The sequence below is a fragment of the Eubalaena glacialis genome, chromosome 7, assembly GCF_028564815.1.
Source record: "Eubalaena glacialis isolate mEubGla1 chromosome 7, mEubGla1.1.hap2.+ XY, whole genome shotgun sequence".
Taxonomy (NCBI): Eukaryota; Metazoa; Chordata; class Mammalia; order Artiodactyla; family Balaenidae; genus Eubalaena; species Eubalaena glacialis.
This window is the reverse complement of record NC_083722.1, coordinates 105,236,651-105,262,812: the sequence shown is the minus strand read 5'-3', so window position 1 is coordinate 105,262,812 and position 26,162 is coordinate 105,236,651. Positions and strand designations below refer to the sequence as shown.

Genomic DNA, 26,162 nt, shown 5'->3' with positions numbered 1-26,162 from the left:
TGCCCACAATATTCTGCGCTTGTTGATTTGCTTATTCAGTCGGTATTTATCGAGCACCTACCACGTGCCCGGCCCTGGCTTACAGTGGCAAACAAGACAGACTTGGTTCCTGCTGTGGTGGAACTTACCATCTAGTGGAGGAGAGAGATGCAAATCAAACATAGAAAACAAATAAACAAATCCAATGATTGCTGGGATGGAACGATTGCTAGGGTCTGGGTTGGAGTGTCTAAGACAGCTTCCCCCACGTTCCCTGGCACTTTGGTGAAGACAGCTGTAAGGCTGGGCTCAGCTGGGCTGCCTCCCTCTCCACATGGGGCCAGGGCCTCACTTCAGTCGTGGGAGCTCAGGGCACCGAGGTGGCAGGGGGCAGTCCGCAGTCTTCTTGGACCCCACCTCCAGCCCCTGCCCAGATTCTCTTGATCAGAGTGGTCTCAGCTCTAGCTCAACTTCAAGGGAGGGAAAATAAAGCCCTCCTCTCACTGGAGGACTGTCAAAGGATTTGCAGCCCTCTTGAATCCTCCACACTGAGCTAAAGCGTCAGCCAGGGAAGGCTTCTGGAGGAAGTGGCATTTAAGCAGAGACCCGAGGGATGAGAAGGAGCAGCCGTGGGGACAGTGTGAGGGGAAGAGAGGCCAGTGGGGCTGGAACTGGTGGCGAGGAGAGCCGTAGCCATCCTCAGTAGGAGTGTCATGATCTGATTTCCATTTTTGAAAGATCACCCTGGATTGGAGGGGGCAAGAGTGGAGCTGAGGAGACTAGCAGGGTGATGGGAGTATAGCTCTCCAGGCAGGGGTGACGATGGCCTGGGTGATAGCAGAGCTGACAGAGAGTGGACAGGTGCTGGGAAGTCTGTCAGAGGCAGAATTGAGGAAAAGAGAAGAATCTGTTTCTGACTTGAGATGAAGGGACTTGAGAAGGGCCTAAGGCAGAAGCTGCCACCCTGTGTTGTAGTCACCTTTTTTCCTCGTCTGTCCCTCTTTTGACGACTGGGCTGCCAGCTCTGAGATGGAAGAGGAGGTGGCTGTTGACTTGGGGTCCCTAGCACCTGGCACCAGGTTTGGCATATGGTTGGTCCTCACTGAATGTTTGTTGAATGAATGAATGAAGGTCAGGTGGTAATTAACGTGGCTCTGGGCTGGGGGTGGTTGGGGGCAGGGAAGGGGACATTTGCGGCTGCAGTAGGAGCTTGGGGAGGCCATTTGGGTGAAGGCAAAGGTACCACCAGTTGTGGTACCTGGCACAGGCACAGGGTTGCTGAGAGGACAGTCCTTCACTGGGGAATCGGGACCGCAGAGGTCGAGCTCTAGTTTAGAGTGTGGTCTTCACCAGCAGCTTCAGCGTCCCCATCCCGGGGGGACTTGTCAGAAGAGCAAAGTCTCTGGCCTCCCCTCAGACCCGCTGAATGAGAAACTCTGGGGGTGGGGCCCAGCAATTTGTATTTTAACAAGCCCTCCAGGGGATTCTGATGGCCATTCACTGTTGAAGAGTTGCCCAGGATGATGACTTTCTAGGTGGTAAATTGTTTAGTTCACTTTCAGGCTGTGCTGGCTTTCCGGACCCCTCCTCTCCCCCAGCATAAAATCCATAATCCACTGCCCTTTTGCAGCCGGGCCCGACCTGCGCTGGCCTTGTCCTTTTTGAGGCTGGGAGCCTGTCCACATGAGCAGGAATGTGCTGGGGAAGGCGGCACACAGGGACCTTAAGACCTGCCTCTGGGGGTAGAGGGATGTCCTGCAAACAAATTGGGTAGTTCTAGGAAGCCAGAGGTTTCCTGGAACTAAGATTTCTTCTTCCTCCAGAGAAGTGTTTTCTGAAACTCCAACACCTTGAGCTGTCCAGCTGTGGAGGCTGGTGGTGGGGCGTGCGGGAGGAGGCAAAGAGAGCGAGAATGAGTGGAGGTGGGAAAGACTGCCACTCTGTACCTCCCCTTAGAAATTCCCCATGAAAGGCTCTGAGAGGTTTTACAATAAATAAGCCTGTTGACTTCTTTCTGAAGGCTGTTTGACCACAGGATTCTCCCTCCCTCAGGATATTTATTAATTTTTTACCAAACAAGCGCTCCTTGGGACCCAGTTTAAAAAGCTCTGTTGAGACAAACTCTGCATTCCCCTCTGGAATGTTCATGCTGCATGCAAATAGTGTGGGAGGTGACAGAGACCCCTTCTTTTCTGACTCCCTCCGTTTTTGATACCCCTGACCTTCCGGGGATATACCTGCTAAAAATGCTCTCTCCAGAAGTTTAAGTGTTGGTTGCTGCTATTTGGACAGCTGTGAAAAAAAGCAACAGGGTATTCTATTCAAATATGTTTAAACTGTGGAAAGTCAGAGTGTGGAAAGAGCTGGGAGGTGCTTGGCCAGTCAGTGAATAATGCTTAATATTCTCTGCACAGGAGGTTTGGAGCATCTCTTAGCTTCACGGAGCAGTTGAGAGGGAGGATTCAGTGAGCGACTAAGTTGATTGCCAAGAAAATGCTTCTTTGGGGGGATAAAACATCACAGACTTTGTTTCCACAGATGTAGCATTTCCCTAAAAAGATGCTATAATTTAGACTTAGCCTTCCAGGTGAATCCTAAGGATAGAAGCACTTTTGTAGTGAGTAAAATGTGCAAAGGATTCAGAATGAAAAGGTTTGCTCAGACCGAGGTGGGGATAATGGGGGAGGTCCTCCAGGTGGGAATCGCATCTCCATTCATAGCTGCTGCTGTTACTATGGCTACCGTCGCACCAGTGATGGCTTTCCAGTAATGCTGTCCAGAGCTGGTATTCTCCTAGGACAGGTTGCCAGCCGACTCTTTCCTGATGGCTCTGTGTCTGTGCTGTGCAGGTTGTTTAATCTTTCAAATTCCCCCCACATCCATATTACCATATGCCCGGTGCCCTATAGATGTTTGACATGGATCGTCTCATTTAAACTTCATGGTAAACGTTGTGACCTCTGAGGCAGGTACTATCTCTGTCTTTCTAGTTGAAAACATTGAGGTTTTGAGAAATTAAGTAATTTGTTCAGAGGGACACAGCTAGACAGGTAAGTGGCAGAACTAGGATTTTTTTTTTAATATTTTAATTTTATTGGAGTATAGTTGATTTACAATGTTGTGTTAACTTCAGGTGTACAGCAAAGTGATTCAGTTATACATATACATATATTCATTCTTTTTTAGATTATTTTCTCATATAGGTTGTCACAGAATATTGGGTAGAGTTCCCTGTGCTATACAGTAGGTCTTTGTTGGTTATCTGTCTTATATATAGTAGTGTGTGTGTGTTCATCCCAAGCTCCTGATTTAACCCTCCCCCCGACGTTTCCCCTTTGGTAACCATAAGTTTGTTTTCGATGTCTGTAAGTCTGCTTCTGTTTTGTAAAAGAGTTCATCTGTATCTTTTTTTAAAAAATTAGATTCCACATATGGGTGATATCATATGATGTTTGTCTTTCTCTGTCTGAGTTACTTCACTTACGATGATAATCTAGGATTCTAATCTTGGTTTAGCTGGTTCCAAAGTGCAAAATTTCTTCTAGGTGCATGACTCTCGGTATGTCCCCTCACCTCTCTGGGCTGGTTTCGTGTTTCCTGAGAGTCACCCATCAGTCCAGACCACATCCTCCTTGTGTGGGCATCAGAGGGCTCCTTCTTCTCCAGCTGATCAGCTCATGCTCGTCTCCCCAGGGCCAGCTCAGGGCTCACCTCCTCTGCGAAGTCCCTGCTGCAGGTCCCAGGTTCACAGTCATTGCTCCTCCCGTGGCCTACCATGGTGATCTGTAGGTCGCTCTCCTGGGGCTCGGGTCAGATTATCAAGGAATGATCCAGTTCATATGTCTGATTCTCCCACCTCAGTCTGCCAGCTGCTTGAAGACAAGGGGCCATTTCTAGTCCCTCTCTCTCTCTCTCTGACATACAATAGAAGCTCTATCAAAGTTTTTTGAACGAATAACTGAAAAGACCAAGATACTACTAAATACTTTCTTCAAATACTTGAAGGAAATAGACTTGTGGGGATGCTGAAGGAGAGGAGTGAGGTCCAAGGATAGCATTTTCAGAAAAGCAGACTTTAACTCAACCTTGAGAACGTTCCAGTAGCCAGAGCTGTCCAGCAAGAAAAGGGCTGCCTTGGGAGGTGTGGGTGCCCAATCCATGGAGGTATGTACACAACAGTCGGGTGTTTTAGGGGCACATTTCTGTAATGTGAAGCCTTGTCAGACCGGATCAGTGTTCCTCAGAATGAGGGAGGGACCATCGATAGCACGTGAGCCATAAATAGTGACTGATCTTTTCAGTTCTCTTTCAGTCTTTGCAGTTATAGTTTGGTTCTAGTGTGTTGCTAACACCTCTCTAACCCTCCTTTTAACAAACAGACAACAGATCTTGGGTATTAGCATCTGCCTAGGATTCAATGATACTGTTTTGAACTTACTTTTTTCCAGTAACCTTCTATTTAGGGCAAGTAAAGCTGGTTTTTAAAATTTTATTTTAACTAAGACTAGGGAAAGTCCTTTTTGTAAATAAATCCATTTAAGTAAAAAGAGACACTCAACAGGGAGGTATGAAGTATGGTGGTGTGCGGGATGGCAGAAATCCTGAAGCCAACATGAGATACCCCGAGGGCCCCTGCCAGCTCCTCCTGGAAAGTGAACATCTTTCATCTCCACCCTCTTCATCCCCCACCTTTGTTTTCGTTGCTGGGAGGGATTTTAAGGCAGGAGGGTCAGCCCCTTGAGTGGTCTTTGCCATGGCTACAGCCCCTTATCCTCCTTCCAGTTTTTCTTTCTGGGGCCTCCCCAGATCCTACACCCAGTTTCCTGGAATCCTCAGAGACTGTAATCAGCAACTTCCAAAGTATTAATATTAACCAGGACGTGATTTATTTATATTTGGATATGCTTGATATACATAGATACGTGCATATCATTTAAATTTTATTCTAAAAATGAAAATAGATGTTGTAATAAAGATAAAATAGATGTTGTTGTAATTAACAAGCAGTGATATGCAGGGGTTTAGTTTTGACTCAATTCCATTAGGCAAAGAGGACAGTAATGATCTTCCAAGATTATACAGCACCTTACACTTTGCAGAGTACCTCCCCAGCCTTTAGCTGCTTAAATCCTCCCAAGAATCCTGGTGGGGCTGGGGGAGTCAGGGAAGGTGTCGTCATCCCCATCTGACAGGCAAGGGACCTGAAGGCCAGCCAGGGTGGGCCTGGCTTAGGATCCCCGCTGGTTGGTGAAAGAACTGACCAGAGGAACTGTGGGTCAGCACCCTTCCTCTGCCGGGTGCTGCACGTACTACGTGATGCACCCATTTTGCAGGTGGATAAACCAAGGCAAAGGGTCTCACAGGGAAAGAGAAGATGAGGTTGGCCAGACGTTGCCTAATGAGGCAGGAATTTTTGTTCCAGTACCAAGAATACATTCAGCGAGTCAAAAGGGAGCTCAGGAGTGCTGCTGGACCAGACCCAGTGTGCCATCACTTTGAGGTGTGAGGACCGATCCTCAGGGTGGAGGGGGCGGCTCTGGACCATTGGCACTGGGCCTTGAAGTACACCTAAGGGTTTGCTGGGGGAGAAGGTAGTAATGGGAGGAGAAAACCAACATTTATAGCAAACCTACCATGGGCTGTATGGTTATATACATCAGTCAATGGATTTTCCCAATAGCCAAGTGAGGTGCTGGTGGCAATAATAGTGATGCCAGTAATAATGATTATTACTATTATCAGGCGCTGGGTTTGATGCTGAGAGTGTCTTATGAATTACCTCATTTAATCCTTAAAGCACCACTGTTAGGTAGGCGTTATCAACCCTGTTTTACAGATAAAGAAAGAAAAGGTTTGACTAGCTTCCCAATTCACCCAGCTGGTGAGGAGCAGAACTGGTACTTGAACCCCAACCTTTGACTCCATAGCACCCAGCATGGGTAAGCAGAACCTGCTTCGGGCAGGTGACCCAATGGATGTAGTTCATCCCTTATGGAATGACTGTCTCAGGGCTGGTGTCAGCCAACAGCAGCTTCTAAGTCAGCAGATCTCAGCTCCATGAAGGGGCTGCCCTGCCCTGAAGCCTCACGCCCACTGTTTGCCACCAGGTGAGTCCCAGGCAAAGCCCCAAATTCTCCCCCCTCACCTGGACAGCTGCTCTGCCTCCCACCTGGCCTTCCCGCCCAGCGATCATATCACTGGACCATTCAAAACCTTCATTCAACCTTGACCTTCGAAGTCCTTCGTGGTCTGGCTCCTCCCTTCCTGCCACCTTTTCACCATGCCCTGCGTCACTGCTGCCCGAGCCCAAAAGAACTTCTTTCAGCCCCGGAACATCCATGTCTTGTCTGACCTCACAGCTTCACACTCAGCCTTCCGTCTGCCTGCAGGATATGTCCGTCTTTGTGTTTCCCACCCAGCAAACTCTTACGTGTACGTCAAGCCCACTGCAGATGTTTCTGTGATTACCCATCCACCCTGAGGCAGAATGAGCCACTCCCTCCCCCACTCCTCTGAGATCCCCTTCCTCACACAGCATAACATAGGAAACATCTGTTACTCTCCCCTGCTCAGCATCCCTCCCTTCTTCTTTTGATAACGAGACCTAGATTTTCCTCTGGGGAATCATCCCTGAACAATGGTGAGCCTGTGACCAACATTGTATCCTCTTGGCCACAGAGCTTTAATCTAGCGACCTGCAATTCCAGGATTTTTGGTGGAACAGGTGGGGAAAAGCACTCTCTTTACTGGGATTACTAGCAGTCAGGGTACTTTTGGTTTGGAGACGGCCTGCCTGAGAGTGAAGCCAGCACAGAGAGGGGAAAGCAGAACCAAGTGATAGAGACCAGGTTCTGCTGACATCCTTTGAGCCCCTGGATGCAGCCATGCCCGAGGACAACAACCTCCTATTCCTTTACATTTTTTTGATTAAAATTTTTGATCCTTAAAATTTTTCTTCCTCCCATTACTACCGTTTTTGTGTAAGCCAGTCTGAAGTAAGTTTTTCCTTCACTTCAACTAAAGGTGTTCTGACCAATGGCCATAAGAATTCTTGGTTTGCATTAAGTTCAACTACTAGATTGTGAGCCTTCTCAAGGCTCATCCAGTCATCTTTTTAATACCCTGGGACTGGACAGTGCCTATTAGCACATGGCAGATACTCAAAGGATAGTAGAAGAGTGGGTGAATGAGTGAATGAATTAGAGCCTGCCAAGGGCTCTGGAGGGATACAGGGAAATATGAGAGATGGTTCCTGCCTTCAAGGGGCTTATAGAATAAGTGATGACACAAGCCCACATGTGTGGAGGGCAACTGACGAGTGAGTTAAGCGAGAAGATAAAAAATGTCATCTGGAAGTAACTATACGAGAAGATTGAAATGAGTGGTTCAGACAGAACATTCTGTGGATCTCAGATGATCCCTGGAGGAAAGGCCTTTGAAGTAGATTTTGCTGCGTGGAGTGAAGAGGGGAAGGCATTCCGAGTGGGTGAATGCAAAGATGCGAGGCGGGGATGCATGTGACCCAGGAAGAGTCCTTCCCAGGTTTCAGCAGCCTCACTTTCTTGTCTTTGAAGCTAGATACATAAAAGGGTAGAAAATAGCCATTCACTGTTTCCATTTTTGTGCTTCTTGTTAGGCTTTTCAAATAAATAAGTTGGGGAATTGGGAAAAAAATCCTTTGTCAGATCACGTGCATACATTTGGTTTTGAAATATATGGTTGCTCTTGTCACAGAGGTCTGAAAGGCCCTCACTGGCCACTCCGTCACTCACCCATCCATTTGATGGATGAGGCAGTAAAGCCTCAGAGAGGTCGAGCCGCAAGCCCAAGAACACACAGCCAATTAGCAGCAGAGCCACGCTCCCCAACTCCCAGTACAATAGACTTAGAATCCGTGGGGGGCAAAAAATAGGTAAATGAAGAAACCCATTCCTGGCTCAGAGCTTCACCCACTGCCTGGAGCAGAAAGGGGGATGAGGGAGAGGGCTGGGCAGGCAGCAGATTGGGCCTTAAATGGGCCTTAAATGCCGGCGGAGGAGGTTAGACTTTATCCTCTGTGTCGTAGGTTCATTTGCTCCCTGATGCACCACAAAAAGATGCCCAAGTGACCATGTAAACTCTCCTCAGACTCCTGATCCACTTGGGGTAGCAGCTTATTATGGGTTGAATTTTGTCCTCAAAAAATTCACATGTTGAAGTCCTAAACCCCCAGTACCTCAGAGTGTGACCTTCTTTGTAAATAGGGTCTTTACAGAGGTAATCAAGTAAAGATGAGGTCATTAGAGTAGGCCCTAATCCAACATGACTAGTGTCCCTATAATATAAAAAAAGGGGAATTTGGACATAGACACACATCCAGGGAAAACATCACGTGAACATGAAGGCAGAGATTGGGGTGATGTGTCTACATGCCAAGGATCACCAAAGATGGCTGGAATACCAAAGATGGCCAGCATACCGCCAGAAACTGAGGGGGGGGGGGACACAGAACAGAGTCTCCCTCACAGCCCTGAGAAGGAACCAACCCTGCTGACACCGTGATCTCAGAGTTCCAGCCTCCAGAACTGGGAGACAATACATTTCTGCTATTGAAGTGACCCATCTGTGGTGCTCTGTTACTGAAGACTGGTGTCCAGCAGTACACAGCCCAGGTGCTCATCCTGTCCCTCAAGGCCCTGGTCTATGCTGCCTCTGTGACCTTGTCTCCACCCCTTGTCCATCCGCTCTGCCCTCGGGAAGGCGCCCATGCACGCAGAGCCTTCACGCCGACTGCTGGGGATGCTCTCCCTTATCCCTAGGCCACTGTACAACCTACCCATTTTTCTGGTCCCACCTCATCCTTCTGGGCACTTTTCACCTATCAGCCGACTGTGTGCCCAGACCTGCCTGACACCAGAGAAACAGTGGTGAAGAGGACAGATGTAAGCTAGAAAGGGGTCAAAGACAGAAACAAAAAGTAAATGAACAGGACGGATGTCAGGCGTGGTAGTGCTGTAATAACGATAAAATAGGGTGGTGTACTAGAGATCGAGGAGCCGCTGGGGGGCAGGGAAGGCCTCAACCAGGAGAAACATCTCAGCTAACGTCTCAGTGACAAGAAGGACCACCTCCATCTTCCCTGGGTGAGGTAACCACCCCCCCCCCCGCCTCCCTCCGTTATAGACTCAGGAGGCACCATGCATTTCTCTCTCACAGCTCTTATCACCGACGCCATTTCCTATGTACTTATGTGCTTATTTGATTGTCACCTGAGGCCCCTACTGGACTGTAAGCTCCGTGAATCAGGGAGCGTGACTCACTTTGCTTAGCACTGGCACAAAATATGGCACCCAGTTAATATTTTCAGAATTAATGATTCATGCTCCCAGCAAGGACAATGAATTCCAAATCCTGATTGGGGCAACTTAGGTAGCAAGAGGTTAACCATACTTTTTGGGCCCCAGAACTAATTGAGGGAGTGCTTTTCTGAGCTTTGCTGGCAGCCGCCCAAGCAAGTGTAGTGCAAGACCCTGGAATGTCTTGGAAGGGAGCAGGAAGCCAGAGGCAGGGACTCGGCGTCTTGGGGACGGGGTCAGCTGCAGGAGCTCCCCTCCCTCCCGGAGGGACCACCATCCCAAGGGCAGTGGATTTGGATTCATCTGCAACATGGGGCTCAACAGGCCTGGAAATGGGTTCTGATTGCTAAGCGGAATTTTCCGGTGCCCAGCCAGAAGAAGAGGGGAGAAGCTGGCTCACTGCTGATTTCATTTTCCCAACTCGCCAGCTTGGCGAGGCCTCGCTCCTCTAGCTGCAGATGCTTGGATCCTTGTACCCAGCTCCCCTAGCCAAAGAAAGAAAGCTGTGACTCACCAGAAATTTTCACTGCTATTTTCTGGCTGTAAAAAGTAAAATACATACACATCTTTGTGAAAGTTCTCAATTATATTTTAGCTCAGCAGCTTCCACCTGCTGTGTGGACACAGGGATGCAAGACTGGAAAAGGAGAAAAGCCCTCAAGATGTGCCTTAGAGGACAGAACGCCTGCCCAGGTTCATTTTGGCATCTTCCAGAAGTGTGGCTGCAGCAGGCAAAATGGCTGCTAGCATGGAGAGCTGGGTCTCAGGTCAAAGGGGTCCTGTTTTCAAAAGGGACAAATAACCCCCTGAAAAGGGAAGGCCGGTGTCCAGCTCTGCCATACGTGGCCTGGATGCTTCTACCTGCGGTCCCGGTGCAATCCAGATGGCCCGTGGGATGGTGATCAGTGCGCTGGCCGGAGCCCTCGGGACCCCGCACCTGCCCCTCCTCTGCCTTGCTCCCTGGGCTCTAGCCACACTGGCCTTTATTCGGCACCTTAAATGCACTGAGCTCTCTGCCCCCCAGTGAGCCTTTGCCCATTCTGTTCCCTCTGCCTGGAATCCTCACCCCCAAGCCCACTCTCCTGGCCCCTTTATCTGCCTCCCCCATCTCTTCCTTTAGAGCCTAGCTGAAAGGCCCCTTCCTTAGGGACACTTCAGAGACCCCCGAAATCCAGCCAGGTCCCCTCGATATGAGTCCTCATGCACCATGCTCTCCTCTCTAGCACTTTCTGTGGCTGTGACTCCATCCACACGTGCTGAACTCTCTGAGGGTTATGTGTCTCCCCCACTGGACTGTAAGCTCCGTGGAGGCAGGAGCTGTGTCTGTTGTGCACCATGTCATGTCCCTGGGGACTGGTCCATGTGAAATACGCAATAAGAATGTATCGAGTGGGGGAACTGCTGAATGACCCTGGAGCTGTTTTCTGGTGTTTAACACCAAGGTTGACAATATGGTCTAAGTAGCCAGGCCACAGGGGTTAAGAGACCTGCATATAGTCACACAGGCAGTATGGACTCAGGGGTACTCCTCCCCCCCAAGTCCAGGTGTCTTTCTGTTTCATCGTGTCTTTCTGTCTCACCATGCTGGGCCCTATCTGTGGCCTTCCCTCTTCTTTCTGACACGGTGAGAGCCAGGTACCATTGTGGCCAAGGCCACAGATGGCAGCTCTCCACAGAGCGGTCACCTCCACCCTGACCCTGGCTGTGGACAGCCCTGTTCACCCCGGTCTTTTGTTCTACAAATGAGCTGCTCCACACGAGGAGAGCCAGGGCTGGGAGAAGATGGGGAGAGCGGAAGCAGCCTCCCGTGCTGGAGTGGACCCAGAGGATGGGCCTGCTGGTTGCACGGCAGGCCTGGGACAGTGTCTGCAGAGGACGGGCTGGCACATCTTCCCCATCGTAGGCCTCTTCCAGCTCACCAGGGCAGGAGGAGCCCAGCCCTGCCCCATCCCTCCAGCTGCAGCCTCGACAGGCCTCCTGAGAATTTGCCTTTTCTGCCACATGGTCACGTGCATTTGTAAAGAGTTCCAGGTCATTCCATGGTTTCAAATATCATCCAAGTGCTTGTTGCCGGCATCCACATTTATCTCTCTAGCCCAGATATCGCCTTCTGAGTGCTCCACAAGCCCTTTAGACTCGCCGTCTTCAAATAAAACTCATCGCCTTCCCTCCCTGCCCTGCTGCTGTAAATGTTCCTCATCTCAGTAAATGCTACCCCTGCTCTCAGGCACCCAGCCTGAAAGACTTGGGGTCATTCTGAGCGTCTTCTTTTCCCTCCCAACCAGTCAATCTCAGGGTCCAGTCAGTTTACCACCTAAATGTTTCTTGAATCCCTCAACTTCCCTCTTGGCCCCCTCAAGCCCATCCTCCACGCAGTAGCCAGAGTGAGAGTTTGAAAGTGGAATTCTACCCTTTCACTCCCCTGCTCTAAACCCCTCAGTGGCTCCCCGCCAACCTCAGGATGAAGCTCAAACTCTCTACTGGGACTTAAGGCCCTTAACTATGTGGCCTCTGCCTAATTCTCCAACCTTGTTTTTCACTCTCCCCCCATCTCTCCAGGACACAATGCTTGAGCCCCCTTGACTATGTTTGACTCACCAACCTGCTCTCTCTAGGCCTTTGTTCATCATATTTCTCCATCTAGAAAGCTCTCCCCTGTCAAACTCCATTCCAGCCTTTAGTTCTCAGTCTAGAAAGTGCTTCCTCCAGGAAGCCATCCATGCTCACCCCTCCACCAGATCTGGGCGAGGGGGCCTCCTCTGCCCCGTAGTCTCCTTCCCATTACTACATTTATGAGGCTGTATCATCATCTTCTGCTTCCTTGTGTGTCTCCCTTACCCGAATGTAGCCTTGTGGAGCAGGGTCTTGCCTGCTGTGGTTACTGCTGCATCCCCAGCCCCTCGCCTGCCTGGCACGTACACACAGAGACAGACAATGAATGAATGAAAGCCTGAATGAACCAAGGCCTCATCTCCTCAGCAGCCACTCACTTTAGCTTGACAAGTCCTTGGTTGCTTTCGGGTAACTCTCCCCTCCTTGCCTCTGCTCCTTCTGCCACCCCTGTAATCCCGGTTTGCGTTGCCTCCTGCCCACAGCTGCTGATAAGGAAAGTGCCTCCTTTCCACTCTTTCTCTTACCCAGTCTCCCTGGCCAGGTGACCTAATTAATGGTCCCCAAGCTGTCCCAGCACTTTTGCACCCTTTCAAGACCTTTTTCCTTTCCCCTGAAACTTACCTTCTGGCTGTGACTTCCATAAATTTTGCACATTTAATTCCCTGATGCTGTTCAATTCTTGCATCCCAGGCTGAGCTCAGCCCCTGAAGTAATTTAGGTAACAGCTCAATTATCTCATCTCTCCTTTCATCTTTGCATTTCCATCGCCACCTAGGAAGCTGTGGAAATGGGATGTAAAGTATTTTCTGCCCAAACCCACTTCTCCCCTTGCAGTTCTTATCTTGGTTCATGTCATCAGCATCCAACCAGTCGCCTGAGATCCAAATCTCAGAATCACCATCCACTTCCCCCTCCCCCACCCCCTCTCTATTTCCAGGAAGTCTCCAAGATTCTCTGCTCTCTTGGTGAGGAGCCTCTTAAATTCACCCTTCTCTGGCCACCACCCAGGCCCTCATCATCTCTCTTTTCCTGGACTAGGGTCACCTCCTGACTGGTCCTCCTGCCTCCAGCCCCACACCTCTGCCCACACCCATCCAGCCCTCCACTCATCCACCTGCTCATCCATCCACCCATCTATCCACCCCACAATCCACCCACCCACCAACCCATCCACCCACCCACTCATCTGTCCATCATCCTCCAGTCTGCCCGCAATGATCTTTCTAAGACACACATTGGTTAGATCATACCTCTGCTTAAATAACTTCCATGACTCTCCACTGCCTACAGCAGGCATTCTTAACCCTGGGTGCACATTAGAATCTTATAGAGAATGTATAAAAAATACCAAGGTTCTACCCCCAGAGATTCTGACTCAGTTGGTCTTGGGTGGGGCCTGGGTCTTGGTGTTTTTTAAAAGCTTCCCAGGTGATTTTAGTGTGCAACCTGGGTTGAGAACCATATGGCCTAGATGATAAAATCCCAACTCATTAGGCTGGCGTTCGATTCCCCACAATCAAGCCTTTAACCTGTCTCCCCATCCTTATGTCCTCCCCTAACACACTCAGAATTCTATCTCTGCTGAGCTGCTTCTCTATCTTTGTATCCACAGGTCCCTCTGCCTACAATTCCATCTCTCTGCCCCTCTATTTGGAAAACTCCTACCTATTCTTCAAGACCCAGCACAAATGTGACCTTTTCTGTTGGGTTTCTCTTCTACAGCACCTACTACATGTCAGGCACATTGCTGGGCACTGGATATGGTGACTAAGACAGAAACAGTTCCTGCTCTCACAGAACTTCGAGTAGGGTGATGGGTGGGGAGTGGAAACTCCTTAAGGCAGAAATTCTCAAACCTGAGAGTGCATCGCGATCCCCTGGAGGGCTGGTCAAAACACAGGTGCTGGTCCCACCTCCAGGATTTCTTCTTAAGTGGTCTGGAGTGGCCCCGACAATTTGCATTTCCAACAAATTTCAAAGTGAAGCTGATGCATCTGGGCTGGGGACCACCTCTGAGAACCGCTGCCCTAGAGCGAGGTCAGAGGCACGCTCTCCAGGGAGTATCATTTAAGCCAAAACTCAGAGGAAGAGAGAAAAGCAGGGGCTCACGCACTCCAGATGGCACAGCGCGCGTGAAGACCCCAGGCGGGAAGAAGCTGGCAGGAAAGCAAAGGGGACTGTGTGACGGGGACGTGGAGTGGGCTCCGCGTTTTCTCCAGCTTCTCACGCAGAACGGATGCTCTGCGTGTTTCTATCCCAGCGCTTCAGCACCTTCCACTGTAATCCTTCTGCCTCAGCCACCTCATTAGGAGCCCCTCCGAGGCAGGTCTGTGTCAACGGCCACCCAGAGCCCACCTGAGACCTGACATGGAATAAATGCTGAGGGATTTGTGCTGGGCTGTTGGATTTCAGTGTTCTGGCTTTTTCTCTAGGCTATAAACAAAGGAGAAACTGCTTCGTTTCTCTTACAGCATAATGTCTCCTCCATTTTCCTTAGAGGTCTCTAACATATCCATCCTCTCTCTCAACCAAATTCCTTTCTCCCAAATTCCGGCTACCTGGGCAGATTTTTAAGCCCGTTTGGTGACAGAAAGAAAAGTCAACTGGCCTCTCCTCACCTATCCTTCCCAAGCTCAGGCTTTGGGTGCAGTGAGGGGTGTACGTGCTGTGGCTGCCCAGAGGCCCTCAGGGCTACACTTCCACTTGACTTTGGGAGGATGATGTGGTCAAAGCGGAAGTCAGCAGAATTCCCTTCCTCAGAAACACTGATCGTGGGAGGCCGCATTTCCTCAGAGAACCATGGCCAGCCCCCCGGGGGAGCCAGGCAGGCCTGGGGGACTGGACCTTGAGCCAGTCATCCTAGGTGGTGGATGGGCCTCTGCCCCAACATCACCTTCCCGCCTTGGAAAGTGGAGGAAGGGTCATAGGTCAAGTACACATGCCAGATGCCCCGTGTGGCAACATGGGATTATTGGTTTGATTTTGGTTTCTGATTGTCCTTTACTGTCTTCCTGGACACTAGGATATATACACTTTATTGAGACTAACAGAGGGGTCTTTGGTAAAGCACAGAGAAGAGAGATATCCCCCATTTCATTTTTAGAAATATCCCATTTCCCAAATTTAGGGAAACACAGGTGCATAGATCTGTGGTTCTCAGACTTGCGTGTGAATCAGCAGCTTGGAGGGCTTGTTAAAACCCAGATCACCGGGTCACCTCCAAAGGTTCTGATTCAGCAGGGCTGGAGTGAGGCTCAAGAGCCTTCATTTCTGAGAGACCCCAGGCGATGCTGCTGCTGGTCTGGGGACCCCGACACTTTGAGAACTGTTTTAGCATAATGCCCAGCTAGAGGACACTAAGAATGTGTCAGTCATTGAAGGACCAAGATTTGTCTTGTGTGTACTTCACTCAAAAGCAGATTTCCTTAGGCTCTCCTCCCAAGTATAGAACCTGAAATCCTCCAGGCCCTCAGCTCCATTGAGGGGCAAAGGAATGTGTTTCCAAGAGGCCAAGAGACCAGGACTGACCCTGGAGGAGGACAAAAAGGTTAAGAGCCTGAGGGACCCCCCGGGGGTTGGGGGAGGCAAGGAGGGGAAGGAAAGGGTCCATTTTTTTTTCTTTCCCCTGGATATTTCTAGAACTCATACAAGAATTTCAAGCACAACTGGTTTAGTATTTCTTAACTCCACGGAAGACAGCTTCCTCTCAGAAGGGAGAGATACATGTAGCAAGTGTCACATCCAATGGGAGAGTAGGATGGGATAGGACTTCTAGTCAAAGACCTGGGTTTTGGCCCCAGCACTGCTCTGTGACCTTGGGAGGATTGCTTCCTCATGGTCTCTGTTGCCCCAGCTGTTAAATATGTTATAATAAAACGAGTTTGAAAGGGCCCCATGAGGGTCAAAAGAGCCGCGGTGGGTGACAACGTAGAACACTGTGTGGCTGGCAGTTTCAGAGAAGCCAACCTGAGCTGTCTTGGTTTCCACAGGAAGGACCAGTATCTCCTCTCGCCCGTGAACTGTTGGTATCTAGTCCTGCATCAGACCAGGCGGGAGAGCCGAGACCATGCCACCCTCAATGACATCTTCATGAACAATGTCATCGTCCGCCTCTCCCAAATCAGCGAGGATGTCATCAGACTCTTCAAAAAGGTGGGTACTTGGGCCACCCGAGTTTCTGCCCCAGGCTGGCCTTGGCAAGACAGCCAGCCACGGTGGGGTGTGGTTTGGGGACATGGGACCAGAGGGCAGGCATGTTGAAGGGTGCGGGGGGCTGAGGCCTGGACTCGGCACCCCACACCCTGAGTTTGAGTCCTGTATATGGCTGGGGGGCTCAGCCACTTCAGCAACCACCATCACCACAAAAATAAAAACCTTTGCATGGTTAGGTAAGTAGTACACTCGTTGTAGGAGATTTGGAAACATAGAGGTGAGCTCACACTTATATAAAAAATAAAATAAAATAAAATTCAAAAACAAACAAACACTTAGAAATTAACGTCACCTGAAATGCTATCACTCAGCCATAATCACTTTGGTTGTCATAGGAACTTCTTTATATGTACATATGTAAATACATTTTCTATGAGTGCTGATTTTATACACTTTCTAGAATATGTATGTACTTTTCCCAAATGAGATCAGACTGCATATACGATTTTACTCTCTGCTTATGTCACCTAACAAATTATATAACACTGGATTACAAAATTTTCCCATATCAATAAATATAATTCCACAACATTTTGAAAGATTGCATAATATTTCATCATATAGATGTACGCTAGTTTATTTAACCAATTCCTTATTGTTGAACGCTTCAGTGATTTCCATATTATTATAAATATTGCTGCTGTGAACTTCTTTTATATACACCTTTGTCACATTCACTATTTTAATTGAAGTATAGTTTATTTACAATATTCTATTAGTTTTAGGTGTATAGCATAGTGATTCAGTATTTTTGTAGATTGTACTCCATTAAAAGTTATAAGATAATGGCTATATTTCCCTGTACTATGCAATATATCCTTGTTGCTTATTTATTTCATTTATTGTAGTTTGTGTCTCTTAATCCCATACCACTAACTTGCCCCTCTCCCTTTTGGTAACCAGTAGTTTGTTTTCTATATCTGTGTGTCTGTTTCTGTTTTGCATATACATTCATTTGTATTATTTTTTAGATTCCACATATAAGTGATATAGTATTTGTCTTTGTCTGACTTACTTCACTAAGCATAATATTCTCTAGGTCCATCCACGTTGCTGCAAATAGCAGAATTTCATTCTTTTTTTATGGCTGAATAATATTCCATTGTGTATGTATATATAGATATACCACATGTACTTTATCCATTCATCTGTTGATGGGCCACTGCTATTTTCTTTTTTTTTTTTTAACATCTTTATTGGAGTATAATTGCTTTACTATGGTGTGTTAGTTTCTTCTGTATAACAAAGTGAATCAGCTATACGTATACATATATCCCCATATCTCCTCCCTCTTGCGTCTCCCTCCCATCCTCCCTATCCCACCCCTCTAGGTGGACACAAAGCACCGAGCTGGTCTCCCTGCGCAATGCAGCTGCTTCCCACTAGCTATCTGTTTTACATTTGGTAGTGTATATATGTCCATGCCACTCTCTCACTTCGTCCCAGCTTACCCTTCCCCCTCCCCGTGTCCTCAAGTCCATTCTCTGTGTCTGCATTTTTATTCCTGTCCTGCCCCTAGGTTCTTCAGAACCTTTTTTTTTTTTAGATTCCATATATATGTGTTAGCATACGGTATTTGTTTTTCTCTTTCTGACTTACTTCACTCTGTATGACAGTCTCTAGGTCCATCCACCTCATTACAAGTAACTCAATTTTGTTTCTTTTTATGGCTGAATAATATTCCATTGTATATATATGCCACGTCTTCTTTATCCATTCATCTGTTGATGGACATTTAGGTTGCTTCCATGTCCTTCCTATTGTAAATAGTGCTGCAATGAACATTGTGGTACATGACTCTTTGAATTATGGTTTTCTCAGGGTATATGCCCAGTAGTGGGATTGCTGGGTCATATGGTAGTTCTATTTTTAGTTTTTTGAGGAACCTCCATACTGTTCTCCATAGTGGCTGTATCAATTTACATTCCCACCAACAGTGCAGGAGGTTACCCTTTTCTCCACACCCTCTCCAGCATTTATTGTTTGTTGATTTTTTGATGATGGCCATTCTGACCGGTGTGAGGTGATACCTCATTGTAGTTTTGATTTGCATTTCTCTAACAATTAGTGATGTTGAGCATCCTTTCATGTGTTTGTTGGCAATCTGTATATCTTCTTTGGAGAAATGTCTATTTAGGTCTTCTGCCCATTTTTGGATTGGGTTGTTTGTTTTTTTGATATTGAGCTGCATGAGCTACTTGTATATTTTGGTGATTAATCTTTTGTCAGTTGCTTCATTTGCAAATATTTTCTCCCATTTTGAGGGTTGTCTTTTCGTCTTGTTTATGGTTTCCTTTGCTGTGCAAAAGCTTTTAAGTTTCATTAGGTCCCATTTGTTTATTTTTGTTTTTATTTCCATTGCTCTAGGAGGTGGGTCAAAAAGGATCTTGCTGTGATTTATGTCATAGAGTGTTCTGCCTATGTTTTCCTCTAAGAGTTTTATAGTGTCTGACCTTACATTTAGGTCTTTAATCCATTTTTTGTTTATTTTTGTGTATGGTGTTACAGAGTGTTCTAATTTCATTCTTGTACATGTAGCTGTCCAGTTTTCCCAGCACCACTTATTGAAGAGGCTGTCTTTTCTCCATTGTATACTCTTGCCTCCTTTATCAAAGATAAGGTGACCATATGTGCGTGGGTTTACCTCTGGGCTTTCTATCCTGTTCCATTGATCTATATTCCTGTTTTTGTGCCAGTACCATACTGTCTTGATTACTGTAGCTTTGTAGTATACTCTGAAGTCCGGGAGCCTGATTCCTCCAGCTCCATTTTTCTTTCTCAAGATTGCTTTGGCTATTCGGAGTCTTTTGTGTTTCCTTATGAATTGTAAAATTTTTTGTTCTAGTTCTGTGAAAAATGTCATTGGTAGTTTGATAGGGATTGCATTGAATCTGTAGATTGCTTTGGGTAGTATAGTCATTTTCACAATGTTGATTCTTCCAGTCCAAGAACATGGTATATCTCTCCATCTGTTTGTGTCATCTTTGATTTCTTTCATTAGTGTCTTATAGTTTTCTGAGTACAGGTCTTTTTACCTCCTTAGGTAGGTTTATTCCTAGGTATTTTATTCTTTTTGTTGCAATGGTAAATGGGAGTGTTTCTTTAATTTCTCTTTCAGATTTTTCATCATTAGTGTATAGGAACGCAAGAGATTTCTGTGCATTAATTTTGTATCCTGCTACTTTACCAAATTCATTGATTAGCTCTAGTAGCTTTCTGGTAGCATCTTTAGGATTCTCTATGTATAGTATCATGTCATCTGCAAACAGTGACAGTTTTACTTCTTCTTTTCCGATTTGGATTCTTTTTGTTTCTTTTTCTTCTCTGATTACTGTGGCTAAAACTTCCAAAACTATGTTGAATAATAGTGGTGAGAGTGGGCAACCTTGTCTTGTTCCTGATCTTAGTGGAAATAGTTTCAGTTTTTCACCATTGAGAACAATGTTGGCTGGGCCACTGCTATTTTCTTAAGATCTGTTTCTGTAACACGAATTTTAGGGTCAAATTTTCCTCATTTGTTTGTCTATCTAATGAGGTTAAGATCAGCTACTTCCCAGGGGCAGTATGAGGGTTAAATGAAATGGTGCAAGTGAAAGAGGTGGGTATTATTGAGAAGTGGTTCAGGGTATAGTCTTTGGGTCCAGAAGTCTTAAATTTCTGGCTTCATAATCCTGGTTCCATTGTTTATTAGCTGTGTGTCTTTGGGTTTGTTACTGAAATTCTCTGAGCCTGTTTCCTTATTTGTGAAATGGGGATAGAAATACCCACAGGGCAGTTGCTTGGGTTAAGAGGGTTATTAATCCCAAGTAAAGCATGGAAAGCAGTGCCTGGCACTGAGTAAGTGCTCAGGAAAGCTGGCTATTATAATACGAATGTAAGAGACTATTACTACTAAAATGATCCAGCTCATCTGTTCTTGCCAGGCACCAGTTTTAGGGAAGAGGCGACCTGGGATTGCTAGACACACAGAGGAAGAAGACAAGTTGGTTTGAAATATAGTCATCTCTCCCTGGTCTGTATGTGGATTGTTCACTTTGAGGATGACTTCTATAGCAAAATTGTAACTGCAAGCTAATTCCCCCTGCCCCCCCCACCCCCCGCCACACAATCTGCTCTGGTCTCCTCCTGGGGCTGTGTTTATGAAGTGTAGTCTAACTTTAATATTTGCATAAGCAAACATAATTAGAAAGGTAAATACAGTGCAATAAAAAAAAAATTCACATAGTGCTTTGCAAAGCCAAACTGAAGGGATTCAGATTGCTTGGTCCCATCACAAGCCCCTGCCTGCCGCTGCCACTGTCACATCTTTTTTTCTGGGTGGGAGGGACTCACAGAGAAAGGGTCATCAGGGCCTTTAGGAAATGAAGGGTCTTTTCCTGAGCTGAGCCCTGGGACAAGTGAGATAAATCTTTTCAGCTCTCATTTAGGCTGACAGCAGCCTCACTTGTGATGGAGGTTAACAGGGTGGAAAATAATGAAAAAAGGTCTACAGCTGAGCTCCTGGCTGCCTTGTTACCAGCTCTGTGCCTGTGGAACAAAGGAAACGACCCGGCCCCTCTGGGCCAAGAGAGAGCTGGGGACGGGGCCTGACTGGCTGATTTAGCACAGCGTGGCCCCCTTGTGTCACATCAGTTATAGATGATCTCAGCCCTGAGCCCTGCATCCTTACATAATAATAGTTCTGCAGACCTCAAACGACTGCAGGGGCTGGTCTCTAGTCAGACTGGGGAACAGGATCATCACTTAGCCCATTTTACAGATGAGAAGGTAAAGCCTGAGAATGGCCAGTTGTCACCACTTCCAGGAGGCAGCACGGCTGGGGTGTTGGAGTCTGTCTCAGAATCACCTGTCACTGACATTGTGACCCTGGGCGAGTCTCTCTGAGCCTCAGTTTTCTCATCTGGGAAGTGGAGATGGAGACAGTGCTACACTTGGGGTGGGAGTCCTTTGCCATCTGCCAAGTCACATTCTGGCACTGCCTCTGCAGGAGGTGGGAGTGGCTTCCAGGCCAGGTGTCCTGCCTGTGCCTGGGCCTGGGGCAGCTGCTCCACCTGCCAGCTCCTCAGTGGTGCAGAATGCTCTTTGACTTAATAACTCACCTTTTCCTGATTCTCCGTTTCCCCTTCTGCAGTGCAGTGTGTTATGCCTGGAAGCAGCACTTCTCATTCCACAGCCATTCTAGGCTTCATCTGGGCAAATGGACTTGGGCATGCAGGTGGCCCTTGCTTTAACTGTGAGACGTGGATCCACCAGAGTCAAATGGACTGGATGAGCGCTTAGCAGCCACCGTAGTGACCAGGACTCTTACGTTTGCAAACAACAGAAACCCAGCTCAAGGGGCTTGAGGGAGGAAAGGGAGCTTATCGGCTCTTCCGAGCCAAGACTGGCTTCAGGCATGGGGGCTTCAAGGGCACAAAGGGTGTTGTCAGAACCCAATCTCTCTGCAATTCTGTGCCAGTTTTCTTTGTTTTCCAGTTTTTTGTTTTGTTTTGTTTTGTTTTTAAAGAGGGGTGGGAGAAGGGCTCATGCATAGTCAGTCTCTCTCTCTGTGATGACCACATGGCCCCTGCAGCCCCAGGCTTACATCCTACCTGCTTCAAGTTCAGCGGAAAGTGAGAGGTCCCTTCTCCCAGAATTGGGTCTTACAGGCTCTGACTGGACCAGTGTGGGTCACACGAGTGCTCCTGAAGCTGGGCATACATTCAACTCCCCCTGATGCATAGGGCAAAGGATGGCTGAGGGTGGTTCCCCAGGAAAAACTGGGTGCTCTTACAAGAAGGGTGAAATAAAACAATGGGTGTCCACTAGGCCTTCTGTTCCAGTCCTTTTATCATCCTCTTCATGAGCTGTCCTCTCTCTGCCAGATCTCCCCCAATAATGGGCATTCATTACCTTGCATTGCATTTGGGGACAACCGAGACCAATAGAAAATTCTCCCCAATGTTGAGATGAAATCTTTCAGGGTTTCCACTCACAGGTCCTGCGGGCCACCTAGATCAATCCACGTGGAAATCCATCAGTTACGCATGACCACACACCCAGGCCCTTCCCGCCTCTGGGTAAACATGCCAGGTTCCTTCAGTTGACCCCCGTGACTTGGCTTTGCGTTTTCTCTCCTCCTGGGTCAGGCTCCAGGGCTTCTCTGACCGGCATAAGTTAATATTCAGAACCACTCAGAGCACTCCAGAAAGCTCTGACCAGCTAAGAGGAGAGCAGGGCTGTCTAGACACTTTATTTCTAATAATGAAACCTATGAAGGCACTTGCCTTTTTCATGATCGTCTCAGCGCATTTGACCCACTCTGAACTCTCAGCTCAAATCTCTGGGGGATTTTGTACCAAATGTTTTTTAATCTGTCCTATGAATTCTGTCCTTGTGTGTTTTTATATTTGCCCTTTTAAAACTTCATATTATTAGATTCTGCTCAAATGGGATCAGTGTCCTTATTTAAGCGATTTTTCAAGCAGCAATACGGTAACTTTTCCAAGAGTTTCCTCATTTCCTCCTCTGTGGGAAAAGCCTGTTTTATAACTTCTCCATGTCTTCCTCCTCCGTGTTACCTTCTTCTACGTGTCAATTCTTTGGCCCCGTGTTTGATTCTTCTCTACTTTCTTAGTAGAGAAGGTGGAAAGTGGGGCAGAGGGTTGAGAACGAGTTCACAGTGGAGGTGATGCTTGAATTGGATGTTGAAGGATGAATAGGAGTCTCCCAAGTGGGGAAAGGAGGTTAGGAGTTCAGTGTTAGGACAAAGGCAAGAGCACAGGGGACAAAGTGTCATGATGGGGGTCCAAGGCAGCTTGGAACGGAGGCTGCAAAATGGTGGTCCACAGCTGAATTTGGTTCTCAAGTGTAATCTGCTTGGCCCTCACTATGTTAAGAAAACTTCAACCAATATTTTAAAATTGTGGGATTTCGCATAAAAATCAGAATTTTGTATTCCTCTTGAAAAACCAGAAGCTCTGACAGTACCAGAACAACATGGGGTCATACTTGGCGGTAGTTGTCCAGAGCTGAGTAGCCGCTGGCCCTTCAGGCTGGGCACACTCGCTCCACTGCCCCACAGCCCCTGCGGGTTGTCTGGTGCATGACACCGACCCCTTTATTTTAGCTCCTTGGCCCTTTGTGCATTTGAGTTTGTGGCCTCATCTTTAAACATGATCTAACAATGCTTCTCAAAGTCTAGCATCAGAATCACCTGGAGGGCTTGTTAAACAGGGATTGCTGGGCCCCATGCCCACAGCTTCTGATTCACCAGGTTGGAGTGAGGCCTGAGAATCTGCATTTCTAACGAGTTCCCAGGCGCTGCTGATGCTGCTGATCTGGGGCTCACACATGGGGAATGACTTAACCTAGTCCAACCTCCTGGTTTTCCAGGTGAGGAAATGCAGGCCCACCTCCGGTAAGCACAGAATCCGGCCCCAGACGCAGGTTCTCTACTCCAGGTCCAGTCCTGAATCCACTGCCCCCCGTGGTGCACCAACAGGGAGGGTCCATCTGCACCCTGCTTGCTCTCTCTTCCCGCCCCAACCATTTCTGAGCTGGGCGTTGAAGCCCATTTCATTTCCAGCCTCAGCTTCCTTAACAATAGCCATCCATTATTCTCTGCTCTGATGCCTGCAGAATTTAATTACTTGCCCCAGCCGTGGAGTGAGTTTGACTGTTGGAAGCTGCGGTGTTCTGAAGGAAGCGCTAATGAGGAAAGACTCTTAGCAGAGAAGAGAGGGCATTCGGGGGGCTTGTGTTTGAAAGCAGCCATTCACCGCGTGGCAATAAGGGCTTGGTCTTCAGTGAGCTTTTTCGTTCCTGCCTTGAAGATGTCCGTCGCATTTCATAAATAAATCAGGGCTTTTGTATCCAATAATTGCCTTGCTTTGTGACCAAGATCAAAAGCACCAATGGCCTTGGATTCAAAGCCAAGTTTATTTTTTATTTTTGGGTTGCAGGAGAGAGTGAGGGTTTGCATGCTGGAGGGTCCAGCTCTGAGGCCTGCACAGAGAGAGAGAGAGTGAAGTGGGCAGACTGCCAGGGACGAGGAGCCTTCAGCCGTCTCCACCGTCTGCCAGGGAGACAAGTTGTGAACGATCGCTCTGCTAGTTGAGGCTGCTGAGCTGGTCGCCATGTTCCCAACTCACTCAGCAAACATGTATTAGTGCTTTTGTGACAATAGATAAGCAGTAATCATAGATAACAAACAATTAGTGAGTGCTTACTGTATGCCGGGCTCTGGGCTAAGCGTTCACTTCTTAAAGCCTTAGAGGAAGATGCTGTCATCACCCCCATTTTGCAGATGAGGAAACTGATGCCTGTAAAGGTGAAGCTGGGGTTTGAATCCAGATTTGTCTGACCCCAGAGCCCATGCTTAGTGGTAAAGGCAGATGCTAAAGAAGATAGAGAGATGAATCAGACACAGTGACTTCCCTCAAGGAGCTGGCAGTGAACAATGGAAGTGAAGACAGATGTGTATCAGTGATGCAAATACAGCAGAAAGGGAAGTTGGTTCAGAGGGAGGAGGACTTCTAATCTGGGCTGGGGGACACTTTGGAGAAGGTTTTATGTTGAGGATGCAGCATTTGAAGTGAATCTTGAAGTGAGGATTAGGATCTATGCCAGCTTGGGTTCCCAGGAAGCTGACTCTCAGACAGTGATTATGGTGCAGGGGTGTATTATCAAGTGTTCTTGGGGTCCCCACTGCAGAAGGAAGGGAGGGAGGCAGGATTCAGGGAATTTGCAAGAAAGGCCTCAAATGACTCCTTGGGGAGCTCTGAGGCTGGGGTGGCCCTTCCCGGTTGTCCTGGGTTGTGGCGAGGAAGCTAGGCCTTTATACCATCGTGTTGCTCCTGGGAGGGCATGTGGCCTTGGGTAGGTGCCTCTTTGGTGAGGCAGTTCCAAATAGGGCTGATAGCTGGGGGTGCCTGCCGGGAGCACTCCCCATATCTGGGGGAATAAGTCCTCCAGTCCTGAAGGGGATCTGAGTGGTGCATTGCTGTGTCCCCAGTGGATATGCAGAGATCTGGGAAAAGTGAGAGATAGGATTCTAGACAAAAGCAAAGGCACATTGGCAGAAAAATCTGGGTCCCAGATCATGAGCAGGTCGGCCAGCGTTGCAGTCTACTGCAGTGGTTAGGGGTATGGACAGACTGCGTAATCCCTGTTCTGCCAACTTTCCAGATGTGTGAGCTCAACCTAATCCCTAAACCACTGACTTTCAACATTTTCAAAAGGAAGCTAATAAAAAGCCTCTTTCTTAGGGTTGTTGTAAGGATTAAAAAATGATGATATAAAATGCCTACCTGGTACACAGTAAGCAATCATTAAATATTAGCTATTATTAGGATGATTATTGGGACTTCGAGAAAGAACATGGTGAGAATTAAGTTTAGAGACGGGATGAAGGAACATTCAGGCACACAGGTTAAATAAAGGGTCAGAAATAAGAAAGTATGCTCAGGAAACCACTCACTGATTAGTTCTAACTGATGGTGGTCTTTCTTTTTTTTTTTTTATAACCTCATTTCTTTTTCTTGCCTTATTATATTGGTTTGGACCTCAATTGGTATAGTGTAGAGGGAAATGGGAGAGAAATGGCATTCTTGACGTTTTTTTAAATTTATTTTTTATCCAAGTATAGTTGATTTACAATGTTGTGTTAATTACCGCTGTACAGCAAAGTGACTCAGTTATACATATATACATTCTTCTTCATGTTCTTTTCCATTATGGTTTATCACAAGATATTGAATACTATCTTGACTTTTAAAAAGCATGCTTCTATCTTTTCACCATTTAACTCTTAGCGAATTAGGAATAAATAGAAACCTCCTTAGTCTAATAAAGGGTGTTAACCGAAAACCACCAGTAAATCTCACACATCCTGCTGAAGCGTTCAGCAAGATGGCTGATTACAAGATCAATATATAAAAATTAATAACATTCCTGTGTGCCTGCCACATCCAATTAGAAAATGTAATTTAAAAATGCATACATTAGGGCTTCCCTGGTGGCACAATGGTTAAGAATCCGCCT

The 26,162-nt window shown here is 47.4% G+C and overlaps 1 protein-coding gene across 3 annotated transcripts in view; it reads left to right on the top strand.

Annotated features, from left to right (window-relative positions):
• Positions 1 to 26,162, top strand: part of SRGAP3 (SLIT-ROBO Rho GTPase activating protein 3) — a 252,906-nt gene that overhangs the window by 122,494 nt on the left and 104,250 nt on the right. For all 3 annotated transcript variants that reach the window (XM_061195572.1, XM_061195574.1, XM_061195575.1), the window contains exon 3: positions 15,917 to 16,079. In XM_061195572.1, coding sequence (XP_061051555.1) covers positions 15,917 to 16,079 — 163 coding nt within the window. The remainder of the gene's footprint in view (positions 1 to 15,916; positions 16,080 to 26,162) is intronic.